At 40.7% G+C, this 18625-nt stretch overlaps 1 protein-coding gene across 1 annotated transcript in view; it reads left to right on the forward strand.

Moving 5' to 3' along the window:
• The window catches only part of PTPRB (protein tyrosine phosphatase receptor type B), a 111137-nt gene that overhangs the window by 27855 nt on the left and 64657 nt on the right, over positions 1–18625 (forward strand). Inside the window, exons 4-7 of the mRNA XM_021678592.1 lie at positions 1135–1408; positions 13470–13745; positions 14625–14882; positions 16988–17251. Coding sequence (XP_021534267.1) covers positions 1135–1408; positions 13470–13745; positions 14625–14882; positions 16988–17251 — 1072 coding nt within the window. The remainder of the gene's footprint in view (positions 1–1134; positions 1409–13469; positions 13746–14624; positions 14883–16987; positions 17252–18625) is intronic.

An 18625-nucleotide genomic window follows, 5' to 3' on the forward strand; every position in this document is an offset into this window, starting at 1 on the left:
AGATGAGGAAGATAGGAAGGAAGATAGGGAGGGGGAGGCGCTGGGTGTGGAGGGAGGAAGGGGGTGGGGGGCCTGGAAAGTGAGAGGGAGCAAGTACTGACTGTGGCTAGGACGGCGGGGAGGAGGACCACCGAGTGGGAAAAAGTGAAAGTCGCGGGAGAGGAGGAGGAGGAGGAGGCAGAGCTCGGTGGGCCCGGACGGGACCCCCGGCCAGGGGGGCGGCGGCGCCGGGGCAGCGGGGGCAGCGCGGCCCGCCGCGGGCCCCCTTGGCAGCCTCAGGCGTTGGCTCCTCGGGGCTCCCTCCCTCGCCGGCGCATTGTTCCTTTGCCGGGAGACGAGGAAATTGCCTTTTGATTGCGGAAGTCCGCGGCCGGGTCCCGGGGCGAGGCAGCGCGGGTCAGCATGGCAGCGTGGGAAGGGCGGCGCGCTGCCTGCCCCCGCCGCCTCTCGCGTCCGCAGCCCGCCCGGGGCGGCAGCAGCAGCGGCGGCGGCAGCGACCGCGGCGGCCCCTGCGCGTCGCCAGCCCGGAGGGAAGCGCTGTGCGCCAGCGGGGCGCGCTGAGCGCGCGCAACAGGTGCCCCCCACCCCCACCCCCCCGGCCCGCGCCGGCCGTCGGGGCCGCCGGGCGCCCCAGCCCCTCTGCTGAGTCGGGGTGGTGAGCGCTGAGCGCGATGCTGAGCCATGGAGCGGGGCTGGCCTTGTGCACCGCGCTGAGCCTGCTGCAGGTGAGTGGCCCGAGGGAGGTGGCGGGCCGACGCGTCCCTCCCTGCTGACGACCAAACTCCCAGTCGGCCGTCGGGTCGCCTGGGTCATGCTTTGCAGAGGGAGATGGCCGAATTTCTTCCTCTCCCTGGGGAAGAAAGGTCCTCTCGTGAGCCCTCCGGCCAGACTGACAGCTCATCCGACTGTCCGAGGCACCGACCCGCCCTCCTTCTCCAAGCCGCTCCCCAGAAAGAGCAGGCCAGGGAGAGAGTTGCCACCCACCTCCTCCGCGGGTCTTTCCTCGGGCTGGAGGGCAAAGGACTGGGCTGAGGCTGGGGCTGAGGGCTGAGGAGGCGGCTTGGGGACCTTGCTATGGACAAGTCCCGGGACGGTCTAGACGGCGGGCTTCAGCTGCTTCTGGTTCCTTTGCAGACTGGACTGGGGGAGCCAGTGAGATGTAACTTCACCCTGACGGAGTCCAAGGTCTCCAGCCGGTCCGCGTCTCTCCAGTGGAGAACTCTGGGGTCACCCTGTAACTTCAGCCTCATCTATAGCAGTGACACGTTAGGGGTCGCATGGTGCCACCCCACGCGGATAGACAACACCACCTATGGATGCTACCCCAAGGATCTGCAGGCGGGAACCACCTATAACTTCAGGATTGTGTCTCTGGATGGAGAAGAGAGAACTGTGGTCTTGCAAACAGGTAAAGGGTGACAGGTGCAGTTGGACGGCCAGGCCACTCTGGGCTGAGCCCTGCCTTTTCAAGCTGGTGTTTCATTTGAGCTCCAGGCATACAGAAAATAAAGGTAAAAATACCTGTGAAGATAAATATTGACCAAGATTTCTAGTTTCCTCAGATCTGGCCAGAAGCAGCTTGGTTGACTTTTAGAGATTTCCTTAGTGCTGAAGACAGTGGACTAGCTCTTTGAAGGGGGAGTGCAGCAGAGAGGAGCTGTGGGCTGTGGAGGGAGTTTGTTAAATTTGCTAAAACGGTGTGGTTTGAGCTTCCATCACATTAAACTGTCAAGCCCTGGAATAATTTTAAGCAAATGTTTTTAGAATAAATAATGGAAGTGCAACGATTAGGGATATGCCTTTCCTCAACTTAGTTTTATTTTTGGAACCAGGACATAAAATCTTCAGGAATAGAATAGAGCCATTCATAGGGGAAAATTCGAAAAGTCCTTTCAAATGAGGGCACGAAAATTAATTTGTATAACTTGAATAACTAAAACAGCGTAGTATCAGAGACGGTCCTTTGGTTACTCTGAACTTCAAGTCACTCACTTTCTTTACAGTTTTGGTAAACCCTTCCATGTGTATATAGGAAGAGTTTGTCTTTCCTGCGTCGGTTTTCTTGTCTGTAAAATAAGAGTGTTAGACTTGGCCGTTGAGGTCCAAGTTCTTACCAAGTGCCAATGACCTAGGTAGGGGGCTGTCATACTCTAACCTCGTTATTCCTGTCAGCTACCCATTACATGTGCTCTAAATTCTCTAACAACTTTGATGTTTTGTGACTTCATTAGTCTTCCTTTTAACATTGTCTTTACTTGTTGCAATAGTGAAACTTCACTTCTATTCAGAAAGTCAAATTTCACAGAAAAATTCTGGAAGTCAAATTTTAGAAATGTGTTGTCCTTACTACTCTTTCATGTTCAACCTGAACAAAGATGACTTCCTTAGCTATCGGTCTTTAAAAAGGTGTGAGAACTTTCAGTTCTCAAGGCAGTTACAGCCCAGTCAGGAAATGTAGCTGGGTTCATGTAGTAAGTCAATCAAATATTCATTCTCTTCTTTTTTTGGAGAAAAATTAAGAATGCCCAATTACATCACTTGGCTTACTTCAGATGAAACTTTGAGATAGTTTCTGAGATTTGCAGGAACTTAAATTGAAAGGAAACAGCACTCGTGAAGAATTTGGTTATGTTTTTATATGGAATCAAAGAGAGACTGAAATCAACCACATAATTAGAACATTTTACAAAAGTTGAAGTGGTTATGTTTTTAGTCATGAAGCTGCTGGTCTCTTGGTATGGGAGGATAGTTTTGTGAACACTCAGATTGCTAATGCTGTGAAATTTATGACATAGAACTTCCAGATGTGTTCATTGCATTTGTTAAGGTGTCTGTTGAATGGGGCAGAACTATTTTTAAAAATAGGAAAAAGACTCACTGTGGGTGTTACTAGTTAGAATGCGCTCCAAGTCTAATTATGCTTGTAGGTGTTCCAAGTCCAAAGACACTTGTGAAATGTAAGAAATATTTGCATTTTATTGACTATGTTGAGTTAAAAAAAGACTTCATCAGCATTCAGGTTTTCATCATTTTTCTTAAAGACTTACTTTTTACAGTATCACAAATATACTTTTCACCACAAATTCTATGAGCTCCATGATAAATGTGAAGGATGAAATTTGCAGGTGATGGTTGTATAATGATATTTTTCCCCACACTTATTTGTATGATGGTGTAATGCCTAGGATCCTCTACATTTTAAAAATAATTTTATTTAAATAAGCATTTTTATTTTATTTATATATTTTTAATGTTTTACTTTTTTTTTTTTAAGATTTTATTTATTTGACAGAGAGAGACACAGAACCCAATGAGGGGCTTGATCCCAGGATGCTGGGATCAGGGCCTGAGCTGAAGGCAGACACTTAGAGACTGAGCCACCCAGGGACCCCTAAATAAACATTTTTTAATTAAGATATTTTAAAAATGTTTCAGGGAGGATTTTTTTGGTTGGTTGTTATTTGTTTTTTTGTCATTAGTGCTTTCTATAATTTGAGGACATAAGTGAATTTTTCATGTAGTTGAGAGAAAGTACTGGTATTTCTCTAAATTTTTAGGCTACAAAGGTGAACTCTACAAATCACGTTTTACACTTGGTAAAGTAGGACCAACTAGTAGTATAATATTAAGTCTGAGGTATACCTTCAAACAAAAGAAGTTATTCAAAATGTGCTTTACTACTCCATTTTGCCTGTCTTGTCAGTCTAGAATAAAAGAGAATGAGAGCAAGACATGATTTGAATAGAGATACAACAGTTGCTTAGATTATCTCTGTATCATTCCAAGTGTGATTTGTCTGGTTGTTCTTCCTGATAAACTGTCTAAAACAGTTCATTTATTGTCATGTAGACGTGGCCTTAAAGATTAAAAAAAATTTGAACTACATGGGAACTACATGGGAACTTATTTTAGCAACAATCAGTTTTCACTCCAGATTTTAAGTCGGAATTGAAAAAACATACATGGATTCAGCAAACATTCACCAAGCATGGATACTGCAGGGAATTATGCCAAGTGGTGACTGGTGTGCTTGTAAGGATGATGACCAAAACATGGTCCCTGTCCTTGCGGTCTGTGCCGAGGTGAGGGGAGGTCATGATGAAGGTGGGGACAGAACTTCCGCACTTCTTTCCTGGATGAAGACCTTGCCCTGCCTCGTGTTTGCCACGCTGCCATCACCCCAGAGAAGGCGAGGCAGTTCTCAGGTGTCTTCAGTCATTAAACCGGTTGATGCAACAACCATGATAAGTTGAAAGCCAAATTATTTAGTTGTGAACAAAAATAATTTGGAAGTCAAATTATCTAGTCGTGAATTCATTGGAAATCAACTAATGAAGACAATATTGAAGAACTCCAAAACTTTTGTGTCACTGTGTCCTCAGAGTCTAAGCAGAGGGCTGCAAACTGGTAGCCCCTAGGGGTGTCTAGCTAAGTGTCTAAATAATAATATGTTTCGTTTGGCTCACGTAATGTTTGTGAAAAATCCAGATTATTTTTACCAGCATTAAAAATGGAAAATTCACATAAGTGCCAGATTTCTGGGTTCCCCTAAAATATTGGAAGATTTGACAAAGCTGGACCACTCTGCCTAGAATTCTCTAGAGCTAAGTTGTAGTTTCTCTCCGTTTAGATACCAATTCACTGGAATCCCCCTGGACCACTTCATTTATTTCCGTACTTGAATGCATCCTAAAGGCACTTGAGTTTGTTTAAATGAAACTTTCGAGTTTTTGTTTAGAACTTTTGGGAGGTTTTATCTTCCCACAAGTAAAAAGTAGTTTTTCAATATCTAAAATGGCATCTAGCACATGGTATTCAATACATATTGATCACATGGATGGATAGATGGATGAATGAATGGATAGATGAATGGGTGGATGGATAGATAGATGATAGATAGATAGATAGACAGATAGATATGAATGAATAAAGTGAACATTTCAGTGGGAGGATGTATGTATTCTAAGAATATGATCTATTCTCCTTGGGTTATAGGTAAGTTATAGAACCCAGGGAAGTAGTCTGGTAGTAAAGAACTTCACTTATGGGAAGACTATCTTAATAGCATATGCCTTCTTGTTAGTCAGTTTCAGCCACTTAATAATCAGCCTAGAACAAAGGGTGAAAAAAATGAGCTCTTTTAATATGGCTAATTCCTTCGTCTTTAATTAAAAAAAAAAAAAAAAACACTTTAGGAGCATTAATTACCAAGTCACCATATCAGCTCTTATTTACACTTCAAAATGTTACTTATTGTATTAGTTTACTAGGGCTTCCATGACAAAATACCAGACCAAGTGACTTAAATAACAGAAATTTATTTTCTCACAATTCTGGAGGCTAGAAGTCCCAGAGCAAGGCATCAGCAGCTTTTTTCCTGTGGATTCTCTAATTGGCTTGCAGGTGGCTGCCTTTTTGCTATATCCTCACATGCTCATCCCCCTGTCTATGCTGTCTGTGTTCTAGAAGGACACCAGTCATGTTGGGTTAAGGCCCACCCTAAAAATGTCAGTTTAACTTCATTCCCTCTTTAAAGGCCTTATCTCCAAATACAGTCCCATTCTGAGGTACTGGGGGTTGAGGGCTTCAATATATGAATTTTAGAGGGACACAGTTGAGCCCATACACTTACAGAACTTTAAACATAAGCCACTACTTCCCAATAATGTCTGTAAGCTACTTGCATCAAAATCTTTGGCAAAATATCTTAATAAAAGCATATATTATTGGCTTCTACCCCACATGTAATGAATTTAGAAGAAGTGGAGGCTGGGATATCTGATTTTAAACAAATATCACAGTGAATCAATGCACAATGAAGTTTAAGAGCTATTGACATGGTTTTTCTATTATTCATTGGCATTAAGATTCTGGTAGCATTCTTCTTTATGCATGGCTAAATCTATAATACCGAAGAATATTATCTTAACCAGGAAGAAACTATACTCTAATATTTGTCTTGTGCTTTTATAGTATCTAAAATACTTCCACCTACTTTACTTAGTAGGTAAGAGTATAAAATATATATTATATTGACCATATATTGTTTAATTTTATTTTTAGGGAGTATTGTGAAGGGGCAGGTTGCATAAAGATCGAGAGCTTGGTTCTAGAAGCAGCCTCCTCCATCACTCACTAGCCAAGTTGCCTCAAGCAAGTTACTAACCTCTCCAGGCCTGTTTCCTAATTTATAAAATGGGGATGATAATAAATATAATGCCTACTTCATAGGGCCATTTTGAGATTTTTATTTGGGTCATACATAAATTCTAGAATAGTGTTTGTCACATACCATGTGCATAGTTAAGTTTACTATTATTACTTTCAGGTTGGAGATAAGATTGATATTCATGAGAATTAACTAATCACAAATCACGCAGCTAGTATATAATTGAACCAGGACTTGAATCCTGGGTTTCTGACTTAGCTCCAATTCTTTCCACTACTCTGCAGAAAGGATATAATTTTTAAGTTGGTATTAGTTCTTTCAAATTACCGTGTGATATTTTGTTACTATTTTTCAAGTCAACTTTTAAAGAAGAAAAAATATATTACAAAATACCTTAAATCTATGTATACTTAGCCTACACGAGGATGGAATAATGATTAAATGTGTTTCAGAGTGAAGAAATTATAAGCAGCTATTGATTTTCAATTGTGTGGAACTTTTGGTGATGATTTCAGTATTTAGCAATCAGCCATTGGCCGTCTACTTGTTTCAGGAATTCTAAGGTCAAGCTGAGCTATGAATATGGAATGAACCAACCTAGTTCTCTGAACTTGATCTTTTGAGTGCTTGGGAAGCTTCTTCCATCAGTCTGACTTCTGTTGGTGGGCATGGCATTCTACAGGTTGGCAAGAAAGACATAAAATCTTATTTGTCCAGACTGAATAAGAGAAGAACAAAGAGTAATTTTTTCACCTTCCATTTCCAGACATCAATTTGCTGGAATTCCCCTAGGGGATAAAGGATAACACTGATGCCTTTCTGATTTTGTAGGAGAAATCAAGCCCATTCTATCTGTATGAATGTATATCAATGAAGATGAATATATGCCCCTAAACACATAATATGCAAATAAAGTTAACATGATAGTTTTGCATATAGATTGCCAGGAATTTTTGGTTTTGGTTTTGCTTTCCTTCCTTTTATGTGGAAAATCTCAAACACATAAAAAAGTAAACAGAATAGTATAATTAACTACCATGTACTCGTCACCTACCTTTAACTGTAACCAACTGATAGCCAATCTTATTTCATCTGTTCCTCCACCCTCTCCCCCATCCCGTATCATTTTGATGCAATCCAAGCCATCATTTGATTCCATTTGTACATACTTCAATATGCATTTCGGAAAGGTAAGAATTATCTTTCACATAATCACAATATCACTATATACCTAACATTAACAATAAAGTTTAGAAGCACACATCAAGTGCTAGGTCATGAATTTCTACATAGGAGGGGCTTTCTGGGTCAAAATCTGATTGGAAGGAGAGGCCAGGGGACTTCTCTTTCTGCGGCATTTATGTAGCACTTTAGATAATATTGAGAAAGCCTCACTCGTTAATATGGAAGAATTGGAGTGGGGCTGCTGAAGGATATCCTGGGGATGGCGGGGTTAAAGCCTCCGTCGGTTGTCAGGGCTGACAGGCCCCTCTAATGCTCACTAGAAGTGCTTTAGCTTCTTCACCTGCTTCTCACTCTGTAACACCCCTTCTTCTCTCTGATTTCTAACTCCCACTTTGACCTTCCAAACTTGCTCAAATTCCTGTCCTTCGTGAAGCCAACCTCTGAAACCTTAGCCACTGGATCTCATTCTCCATTTGCACCTTAGCACTGTTGCTGGCCTGTGTTACTCGGAACAGCAAGAACAACAGCAGCGTTAATACCAACTGCCATTTACTGAGAGCTCACCAGGTACTAAGGCGGCACTTAACATCTACCTCCGTTCCCTCTTAACACTTACAACTCTGTGTAGGAGGTGCTGTGCTCCTTTACGGATGAGGAAACTGAGCAGCAAGGAGCTTCAACAACTTGCTTAGGCACGACTCTAAGTGACAGTGATGGGATTTGGACCCACGTCTAGTCTGACATCAAAGTCAGCCTCCCTGATAGTCCACCTTTTGTTTGCCTTTTCCACATATATCTTAAGTGCCTGAGTAGCCTGTAGACTCTCAGAGGAGCATCTACCACTTACGTACCCAGGGCCAAATATGATGACCCTCAAAGTAACAGGGCACCCTACACAGCTGTGAATGATGATGCAGATAACTGTGAAACCTGCTTTAATTTCCCTTTTGAGGATATTAAAACTTGGAAAGTCCGTTACTACTTGAACTTCCTATCTAGTGTAAAAGTTGATAAATGCATGTTACTCTGATGAATAGAGAACAATAGAGTGTATCATCTTAAAATAAGTCAGGAAGCCAACTGTAGTCAAACAGCAACAATCACCAAGTAAAAGAAAATTACACCTCTATAAATGTACTTAATTAACTGTGGATTGTGAGCAATTGCTTTTTCATTTTGTTCTCCTTCTCATTTTCAAAACATGCACCAAAAAACAAAACAAAACAAGCAAACAAAAAAAACCCAAAAGCAAACCTGTTTGTGACTTTTGCTCCATGCTTACTTTGATTTCCCAGTTGTTTGGTATGAATAGTTGATGTTCATTCCATTTTATGTAGAGTGCTACATAAATGCAGCTTCCGGTCTCCTAGCCTCCCTGCTTTTAACTAGAATAGTATCCCAGTTTCCGTAGAGATACAGAAATAGGCCCTGTCATTACTAAAAAGGTAGATCTGTTGGCCTAGAGTTAGTGGTGAAAGATAAGATGTGTGTGTGGGTAGGGAGTAATATCCTATTTGAGGCGACCCTGAGTGCCTACGGAGAAACTTAGACTTCATCTCACGGAAAGATCTTGGTGCTATAAGAAGGACGAGGATGGTGATGGGGAGGATATACAAAGAGGTTATTTGGCAACAGTACAGAAAAGGGAGAAAATAAGGAAGACACCCAGAAAATTCTGGGAGCAGCTAAAACATAAGGCAATGGGATCCCAGGTAAAGGCAGTCAGATTAGGGAAACAAAAAGGAAGAATCATGAAAAATGATTAAAAAAAAAAATCAGAGTAACTTTCACAGCCACAGAATTAGATTTAGGTGTGATTAGTGTTGTTACTCATTTTATCTCTGCTACGATAGTCTAACCATCAAACGAAAATTCTGTAAATTTACCTATTATTTTCCAAGGACATCTGGTTTGAGTGTTTTGTTATTACACTGAGCATGCATTCAAGACATCACCCATCCTGGGACAGCTAAGGTGTAATAGAAGGAACTTGCAGCCAGGTGTTAGAATCTCAGCTATACTACTTGTTACGTACGTGACCTAAATGAGTCACTTCACATCTCTGACCGCCTATTCCAACTGAGAAAGCACATTGTAAACTATCAGATCCTACACAGATATATTGTGATGCTATCATGACTTGGAGAAGAGCTTTTGGCACTAACCCGTGGATGGCCTGCAATCCTGTTAAAAGGTTCAATTTATTTCCAAAATAAATATTATCATTTCAAATTCTAAACACTGGAAATTCCTATATCAATAAATAATAATGTGTTAGTAGCCATACAAAAAAAAATTTTAAGCAGGTATTACTTGTTACTTGCATTTTATATATATGAATTTCTCCTTCTTTCTAAGTCCCATTTTTAAAAAAGAGAAACAAATAAGAATTCATTTTGGTTCAAAAATTTAGCTAACCTTCATCTTTTCCTCAAAGAACAGAAAAATTAGGTTGACATCAAGACCACTTTATGAAATTTTCAGGCTTTCTGATACTGGTAGATTCATTGAAATATAGAAGATGAATATCACAGAACTTTACATTTGGCATTCCATAATCCAGGTCTGTCTGAAACTGAGAGGTACAAACAGATGTCTCAAATTTATGGCTAATGATACATTTTGATACATTGACTGAGATTAAGATTGATTAAATTGATTGAGATTAAATCATTGATTTATGGCTTTCCACAGTTCTCGTAGTTCATCAAACTTCACTAGCTACTATATATATGAGAGTGATACATGGAAAAACCAGAAAGGCTATAAATGCGCCTGTGTGCGTTGACATCTGCAGCCATCGGCATGAATTACATAAGTCAAGTAGGGTTTTCCAATTACGTGCCATCTGTCATACGATCAAAAGATTACATACATATAACTACATTTTGAAACAGCATTAGAAATCCCTCTCTCTTGCATTCATATAGATATAGATACAGATGAAATTCATTTGTATATATACATGAAATCAGCACCCCTTTTGGAAGTACCTAATTTTTTTTTTTTAAGATTTTATTTATTTATTTGAGAGAGAGTGAGAGAGAGAAAGAGCACAAGAGGGGGGAGTGGGAGAGGGAGAAGCAGACTCCCTGCTGAGCAGGGAGCCGGATGCGGGACTCGATCCCGGGACTCCAGGATCATGACCTGAGCCGAAGGCAGTCGCTTAACCAACTGAGCCACCCAGGCGCCCGTACCTAATTTATTTCTAAGAAAATATCGGAGACTTTCTTTTAACACAGCAGAGTTTTCCTCGGGCTTACATTGCAAAGACGTGTGAAAACCCTGTAACTTCTGCAGCATGGGTAGCAGCGGTGGCCAAGGGCCAGCACAGAACTTTATCGCAGTATAAATGGGGTTTGAAGTGTTTGTTTCCAGTGCAGGTTCTCGCAGCCCAGGCACTTCCCAGTCTCATTGTTCCTTTGTTCTAGCGGATGTACAAAGGATTGACTGTTTTGTTTTCTGGCTCGGAGAGATTAGATAAAGTCTACATTTCTGAACTTCACTCTCTATGCACGCAACCTTAAAATTCATTTTCTGTAGCTTATATTTTGCAAATTATATGTGGTTTAGATTATACTGACCATACCATTATTTTCTTTAACCTTTATCTGGCTTGTAGACATCGATGACAGTATTGATCTCGTTGGAGCTCTCGCTGGAAAGCAGCTGTCCCTCCCATCCTTGTCCTTAAAATGCCTCTTCAGCAAAAATGTGTCATCTCGATTGGCTATGACAAGGTTGTTCTTGGGTTTCGGTGGCTACTAGAATCTCATGGTAGTGAAGTGCCTTATTCCCGCCAGGCAACAAAAAAGACTTTCTGTAAGGGGAAATTATGTTCTTTCTTTTTATTATGATGTCCTTAATTACAGACTATGATGTAGGATAGAAAATTTAGATAATATTGCCAGAAAAAAAAAAAAAACTACTGTTTTTCCGCAAGAACCTATAAATGAGAATCATCTTGGGAATTTTTTATTTTATCTTAATGGTTAGAAAGTTAGGTCATGGGAATAAACTGATAAGATTTTATCAAGTTTTTGTGTTTTCTTTTAATGAAGAAGGCAATTAAGGCTATTCGTTTAGCTTTAAAAAAATTGTATTCCACTTCTGCCTCCATTTTGTCGGTGATTCAGAGGAAGCTTTTTTTTGTGATCAAGTAGACAGCATAAGTTTCTATTACTGAGTGCCCATTCTATGCCAGGTAAATCTGCTCTACACCTCCTCAAATCATCCGAGAATATAGGTATGATTATATGATACTCCCCAGACAGATGGGAAAGTGGAGGCTTAGATAGCTTGAGTAACTTGTCCAAAGTCTCGTGACTGGCCCATGACGGAGCCGAGGATTTGAACTTAGTTCTGTCTAACCCCAAAGCCCACGCTCTCTGCCACGACATTTGCCTGCTTCCGTGACAGGACCTCCTCCTGTTTACAGAAATAATAACAACAACAGTAGCTAACATTGAACACTTGCTCTGTGCCGGGCACTGTTCTAAGTGCTCTAGATAAAACAATGTAATCTTCATAAATATCTTGCCGAATAGATAGTATTATTATCTGCATTGCAGAGATGAGACAGCAGCAGCACAGAGAGGTTAAGGAATTGCCCAAAGTACACAGCTACGGAGCCAGAGAGCCGGACTCAGCCCCAGGCTGTCAGACTGCAGAGCCTATGCTCTGCCTGTGAACCTCTGCTGTACTAGGGTGTAGACCACACACCTTGCGCTTTGGGCTCTCTGAGTTACTGCTGTCTTGGCTTCCTTGTCTGCTGACATTTATATTATTATTAGTTCTTGTATTACAAAATGCTACGTGGCTTGTCTTGTGCTTTTTGCAGGATGATGTACTCATTTAAGTCACAGCATTAAACACACACACAAAAAATTAGATTGACCATAGGTTGTGTTTAGCTTCTGGATGGTGTCTCTAGGTGACCTGCAAATAGTCTCAGGAGCTCTCTGGCCATACAAGTCTTTTTAATACAGAATAAGATCATGTTGTTCTTATTTTTATTAATGTTAGTCACAAGCAAGCACCCTCTTAAAACATATACTATTCTAAGAAGATTCTATAATCTGAAGTTATTTTGTGAGCAAAATATAATTTACCAAGATGTAGATAAGAACTGGATCTCTATAGCCGTGCCATGAAAACATCTGACCTGGCTTTGAGTTGTAGCCTCCAATATCTTGGTCCGACTTTCTAGATCAAGAACCAGGTTGGATTTCTGAAAATTACTCATCTGTAAATGTCTCTCAATGTTGCCCTTCCCTGCATTCAGGATAGGGAGAGACTTATTTCTCTGATGGTCCCACTGCATCATAGAATGGCTGATCCCTAAACACTATTGACTTAGTTCCTAACCCAGGAACATGCTGCTCATCCTATTTCAAGTTCCACAATGAAGATTCAATACATGGGAAATGGGAAATGGGACTCGTCAAACTTACCCATGAGAGTTGAAACTAAGTGAACATCTGGGAGCAGGACCAACCCCTTACACCCTCTCTGGAAGCTTCAGCAGCTCCAAAATGTCCTGGAACTCAGGTTGAGAAAATCTAAGGACACAAGGAATCCCACCTGTTGGGAGAATTCATTCTGACGAGCAAACCTAGGCTAGGCTCATAATCAAGTCTCTATCTTTGGTGGTTTTCTGATATTTAAAAACAACCTAAAGTTATGTGTTCTTAACCCCCCAAATCCACAACCTAAAAAAGAAAATGTTCAGTACAAATTTCAGTATTATTTCTTAATATCTGTATTTTCTGTTGAGATTTTTGGTATTTATCCAGGCCTAGCCTGGATGTTTGTCAGTGTGTGAAAAGTGCTAAACTTGCAAGCCAACGAAAATATAACCTTACTTGGAATTCTAAGCTCAGAGCTGTCTTAACAAAAAAGTTTTATTAGAAAAAGAAGTTTATATGACTAGTAGCTAAGTGGATTTCTTTTTTAAATGAAATGGTAAGTTTAAAAGTGGAGTAAAATACCGATTTGTTTCATGGGCAGCAGGTTCTTAAAGTTTTTAAGGAAAATGAATCTGGGTTCCGGCAAACTAACATGTATTTGCAAAAATCTTTAAGCCGTGTTCTCTTTTTGGATTTTTGCCTTGCAGATCCTTTACCTCCTGCTAAGTTTGAAGTCAGTAAAGAGAAGACTACTTCAACCAGCTTGCATGTTTGGTGGACTCCTTCTTCTGGAAAAGTCACCTGGTATGAGATCCAATTGTTTGACAATAACCAAAAGATACAGGAGACCCAAATTCAAGAAAGTACTTCATGGAATGAACATACATTTTTTAACCTCACTGCTGGTAATAAATACAATATTGCCATCACAGCTATTTCTGGAGAGAAACGTTCCCTTACAATTTATACCAATGGATCAACAGGTAAGACCTGCTTACAGATAGTTGAGTATTTAATCGTTTAGGCTCCTTTTGGAACTACATTAAAATTGAAGAGATAGAAGTAAGAATGCCCCCAGACCAAAGATGACAGATAGGTAAGTTGATAGACAGATAGACAAATGTTATGCAGTAAGTGGGAAGACTAGACTAAAAGTAAGAAAATATGACTGTGCTGCTAGCTTGCTAGGTGATTTTGAACAAGTTCTGGGACTTCTCTGGGACTGGAATTTTCTCCAAAATGAAGTAGATGTTTCCTAATGGCCTTCCTAACTCAAATCTTAGGCAACAGCATTTTCTGCCTCCATTTCTGAGTTTGTGCCATAAAACTTACGTTTAAGTGTTTTCCTCCTTTGTATACTCTCCTCATAACATCAAGTCATGATGTTTCCTAAATATCCCTACATCTGGAACAAGTTTTTGCTTGCACCCGCCCATTCCGATACCAATGACACACTTCACCTCCTTCCAGGAAGTACTGTCCTTCTGGTCATGCTCTCTCCTCTCATTTTCTCTCCTGATCTATTGCTATAATTTGCTTTCTGTTTTTCGTCTTCCATTGTTCTTCCCTTTATTGTCTCTTTGCTGCTCTGCCACATCATACTTCATGGGCAAAAATTACCTTAGTACCTATTAAGTGGGGGAGAGAGACAGGTAAACTATGATGCAGCTTTAGGTGTGGACTTTGAAAAGAGCATTAATTCAGAATCCAGTGAAATTTCAAGAGTGCTGTAGCCATTACTTATTACACAAATTAGATGTACAGAGAAGCATACATGAATGTGTGATTTCAAATTAAACATGTCTATGTCTCCTCTAAGGAAATTATAAATGACCCTTTGGAAATGCATTTTCTTTTCCTAGTGCCATCCGCAGTGAAAGATATCAATATTTCAGCAAAAACCAATTCTCTCCTGCTTTCCTGGTCCCATGGCTCTGGGAATGTAGAAAGATACCAGCTACTGCTGATGGATAAAGACGTCCTAGTTCATGGCAGTGTCGTGGACAAACATGCTACTTCCTTCAGTTTTCACGGACTGACACCTGGACACCTCTATAACCTTACCATTGTGACCGAGGCTGCAGGGCTGCAAAACTACAGATGGAAACCGGCCAGGACAAGTAAGTTCCACTAACTAGCTGAACAAAAATAAAGCTCACAGCAAGGAAATGTTTAATAACCATGGCTTATTAAATTATTTGAATAATGATAATATGAGACAAATTGAAATTTGCATGTTACAGAAGGCCCTTAAGATGTACCCACTTTTCTATTCAGAGAAAGAGGGACTCCCTTGTATTCTAAATTTTAGACCAGCCTGAAGTAGCGAAGTTAACCACTGATACAGTCTCAGCTTATCTTTTTAGTATTCTGACCTCTTTGATAGGGATTCCTACTTCCTGCTCTCTTTTTTTTTTTTTTAAGATTTTGTTTATTTATTTGACAGAGAGAGACACAGTGAGAGAGGGAACACAAGCAGCGGGAGTGGGAGAGGGAGAAGCAGGCTTCCCACCGAGCAGGGCGCCCAATGCGGGGCTCGATCCCAGAACCCTGGGATCATGACCAGAGCCGAAGGCAGGCGCTTAACGACTGAGCCACCCAGGCTCCCCCTTACTTCCTTCTCTTAAATGAGCATCCACTGCCTTTGTGACATCACTCACAATGAGCCAAGATAACTTTTCTCAGTGCTAATCAAAGACCTGGTCCTGTGAAACAGCCATTTCTTAAACCCTGTACCCAACAAAACATGTCCTGAGACCCAATACTACAGGAGTTGTTCTCATAGCCTAACATAGCTGGATAAATTAATCTGTGCTAAATTTCAATGAATAATTCATGTACACATTCATTCATTCATTCATTCATTCATTCAGTATCTGTTGAGTATAAACTGTATGCTAGGCATTGTGGATATAACAGTGCCCAAGAAGGCCCAAGTCTTTGCCCTATGGAACTTAAATTCTAGTACATTCTAATGCTTCTGATGGGTCTAATGTGTTAATAAATTCCCTCTCTCAGTAAGCTATCTGATTTTAAGAGAAACTTTTAGGTATGTGGTGCCTTAGAAATTACCCTGGCGCAGGGGGCTCTTGGAGCTACAAGAGATTGATGGGAAAGATATTTGGGGGCACCTGTACATTTACATATCTTCATATCACACCTCAAAGATGTGTAGCTATTTCCAACAAAAATGTACCATATATGTTGGGGCGCCTGGATGGCTCAGATGATGGAGCATGCAACTCTTGATCTCAGGGTTGTGAGTTTAAGCCCCATGTTGGGTATAGAGATTGCTGAAAAATAAAATCTTTTTTTAAAAAGTACCTCACATCTGAAGAATTATTTATGTATAGCAAGAGCAAATTACACTTCTCACTGGCCTATGCAAAGCAGTATGCTGTGCCCATTTTTAAAATGAAGCATTAATTTTTATTTTGCTGTTAGTGAAGCCCAAAATTACAACATAGCCAAGAGGTAGAAAAAATATTCACTGAAGTTTCTTTCTTTTGTAATCATTTTCCTTTGATTAAATAATGACACTCGGGCACCTGGGTGGCTCAGTTGGTTGGGCAACTGCCTTCGGCTCAGGTCATGATCCTGGAGTCCCTGGATCGAGTCCCGCATCGGGCTCCCTACTCAGCAGGGAGTCTGCTTCTCCCTCTGACCCTCCCTCCTCTCATGTGCTCTCTCTCTCATTCTCTCTCTGTCAAATAAATAAAATCTTAAAAAAAAAAAAAGAAAGAATGACACAATTCTTGAGCTGTAACTTTATCATCATTTTATATGAAAAATAAAATATTTTTAGGATGCAAAATTTTGTGATGGCCAATGAGTTGACCAATCTATTTATTATGTACTTGCTATTATTAAATACATAAAGATGGGAAGAAATTAGGCAGATGACAGATTTCTTTGAGCTTTCCAAGACCTCATTTGCCAGTAAGGATCCCTAGGCTCAGTGAGATAGAGCTATCCAGGGTTGCCCATCTGACTAATGGCCAAGTCTGAGCCAGAATCCAGGCTCCTGACTCCCATGTTTATGCTCTTTCCACTGGCCAGATAGCCTTTCTTTGATTTTGCAGTATTCTTTTTGCTCGTGAAGTTGTTGTTTCCTTCTGAGCAGGGAGTGTGGCTTGCAGGGATTAAAATGCAGGTCAAAATTTGGCCATAATAAGACAGGTACAATATCCTGAGTTAAAGCGTCCTTTCCTTCCTCCCTATTTAGCCCCCATGGAAGTCTCAAATCTAAAGGTGACAAATGATGGCACTTTGACCTCTCTAAAAGTCAAGTGGCAAAGACCTTCTGGAAATGTGGATTCCTACAACATTACCCTGTTTCACCAAGGGACTATCAAAGAATCCAGAACATTAGCACCCCAAGTTACAGAAACCCAATTTAAAGACTTAATCCCTGGACGTCTTTATCAAGTTACCATCAGCTGTGTCTCTGGTGAATTGTCTGCTCAGAAGACGGCAGTGGGCAGAACAGGTGAGTGTAGGGCTCCAGAATATTCCTTGGTTGCCCAGATCATTCTCTGATCCATCAGAACAAAATAAGTTACAGGGAAGACTCCTTTTCCAATTTGGGAAATATGGTCTATATGACTGAGGGTGCCCATGGGCCAGGGCCCCCTATACAGACTGAAACAGAGGTTAATTGCATTCATCTGAGTTATTTAAGCAAATGTGTTTGGAGTGATTCCTGAATGATGTGCATAACTGGTTCTGCCCTGTGCTGTTTCATGTCACACCACTTAAGTAGTGTAAATGCATTAGGATTGATACTAATGAATAAAACATTTCTGACCAACCCTTATAGTGAGAGCCAGTTAGCACTTAAGCATGTTTTCCATGAATTATTTTATTAATTTATGTCACCAAATATTTATCTAGTGCCTTCTTTGTATAAATTACTGTGCTATGATTTGGGAAGTTATTAAAATGTCAGGGTTCAGCAAACTACACCCTTTGCCAAATATGGCCTGTGAGCTGTATTTGTGTAGCCCCAGCTAAGAGTGGTTTTCACATATTTAAAAGGTTTTTTTAAAAAGGAAAAGAAAGACAGATATGAGACAGAGACCATATGTGGCCTGGAAAGCCTAAAATATTTACCTTGCCAACCATTGCTTCTAAGGAAGTTACATTTTAATCAGACAAATGTAGACTATACACACAAAAAATAAAAATAGTACACTTTAATAAGAGTAATCGCATTGGTGTTGCCATGTATCAGGTACTAACCAAACACTTTACACCCTTACCATGAGAGAGGTTCTGTTATTATCACCATTTTACAGATAATTCAGAGCTCAAATAACTTGTCCATAGTCATCCAGCCAGTGAATGGTGGGGATGGAATTTAAACCAGAGCATTTAATTCCAGAGTCCATTCTCTGTGCTGTTAGAGATTCCAAGTAAGAACCATACGGTCAGAAAACCAACAGAAAATTCTTGTTCAGAAGATCAGTAAAGACTTCTCAGAGGAATGGTCTTTAACTGGACCTAAAAATTGTGAGGCTCTTGGCAAGCGGAGAGGGAAAAGAGGGAAGGGCATTTGAGGTCGAAGGAATAATATAAGCAAAGGCATGGAGGCAGAAGAGCCCAGGACACTTACAGGTCTTCAGAACACACAACTGGAGGCCAGCATGGGAGAGAGTGCAGAAGCAGGGAGGGCGGCTGCAGGGAGTAGTCAGAATTAAGATCAGAAGGATATGGGGTCTGATTTTGGAAAGCTACAAATGCCACACCCAGGACTTAATATTTTATTCTGTAATTAATGGAGAGACCTTGCATGTTTTTAAGCAAAGGAATAATTGGACCAGAGCTATATTGCAAGAAGATTAATCTTGTCAGTTGGAAAAGG

The sequence above is a fragment of the Neomonachus schauinslandi genome, chromosome 5 (genome assembly GCF_002201575.2).
Source record: "Neomonachus schauinslandi chromosome 5, ASM220157v2, whole genome shotgun sequence".
In the NCBI taxonomy this organism is placed as follows: domain Eukaryota; kingdom Metazoa; phylum Chordata; class Mammalia; order Carnivora; family Phocidae; genus Neomonachus; species Neomonachus schauinslandi.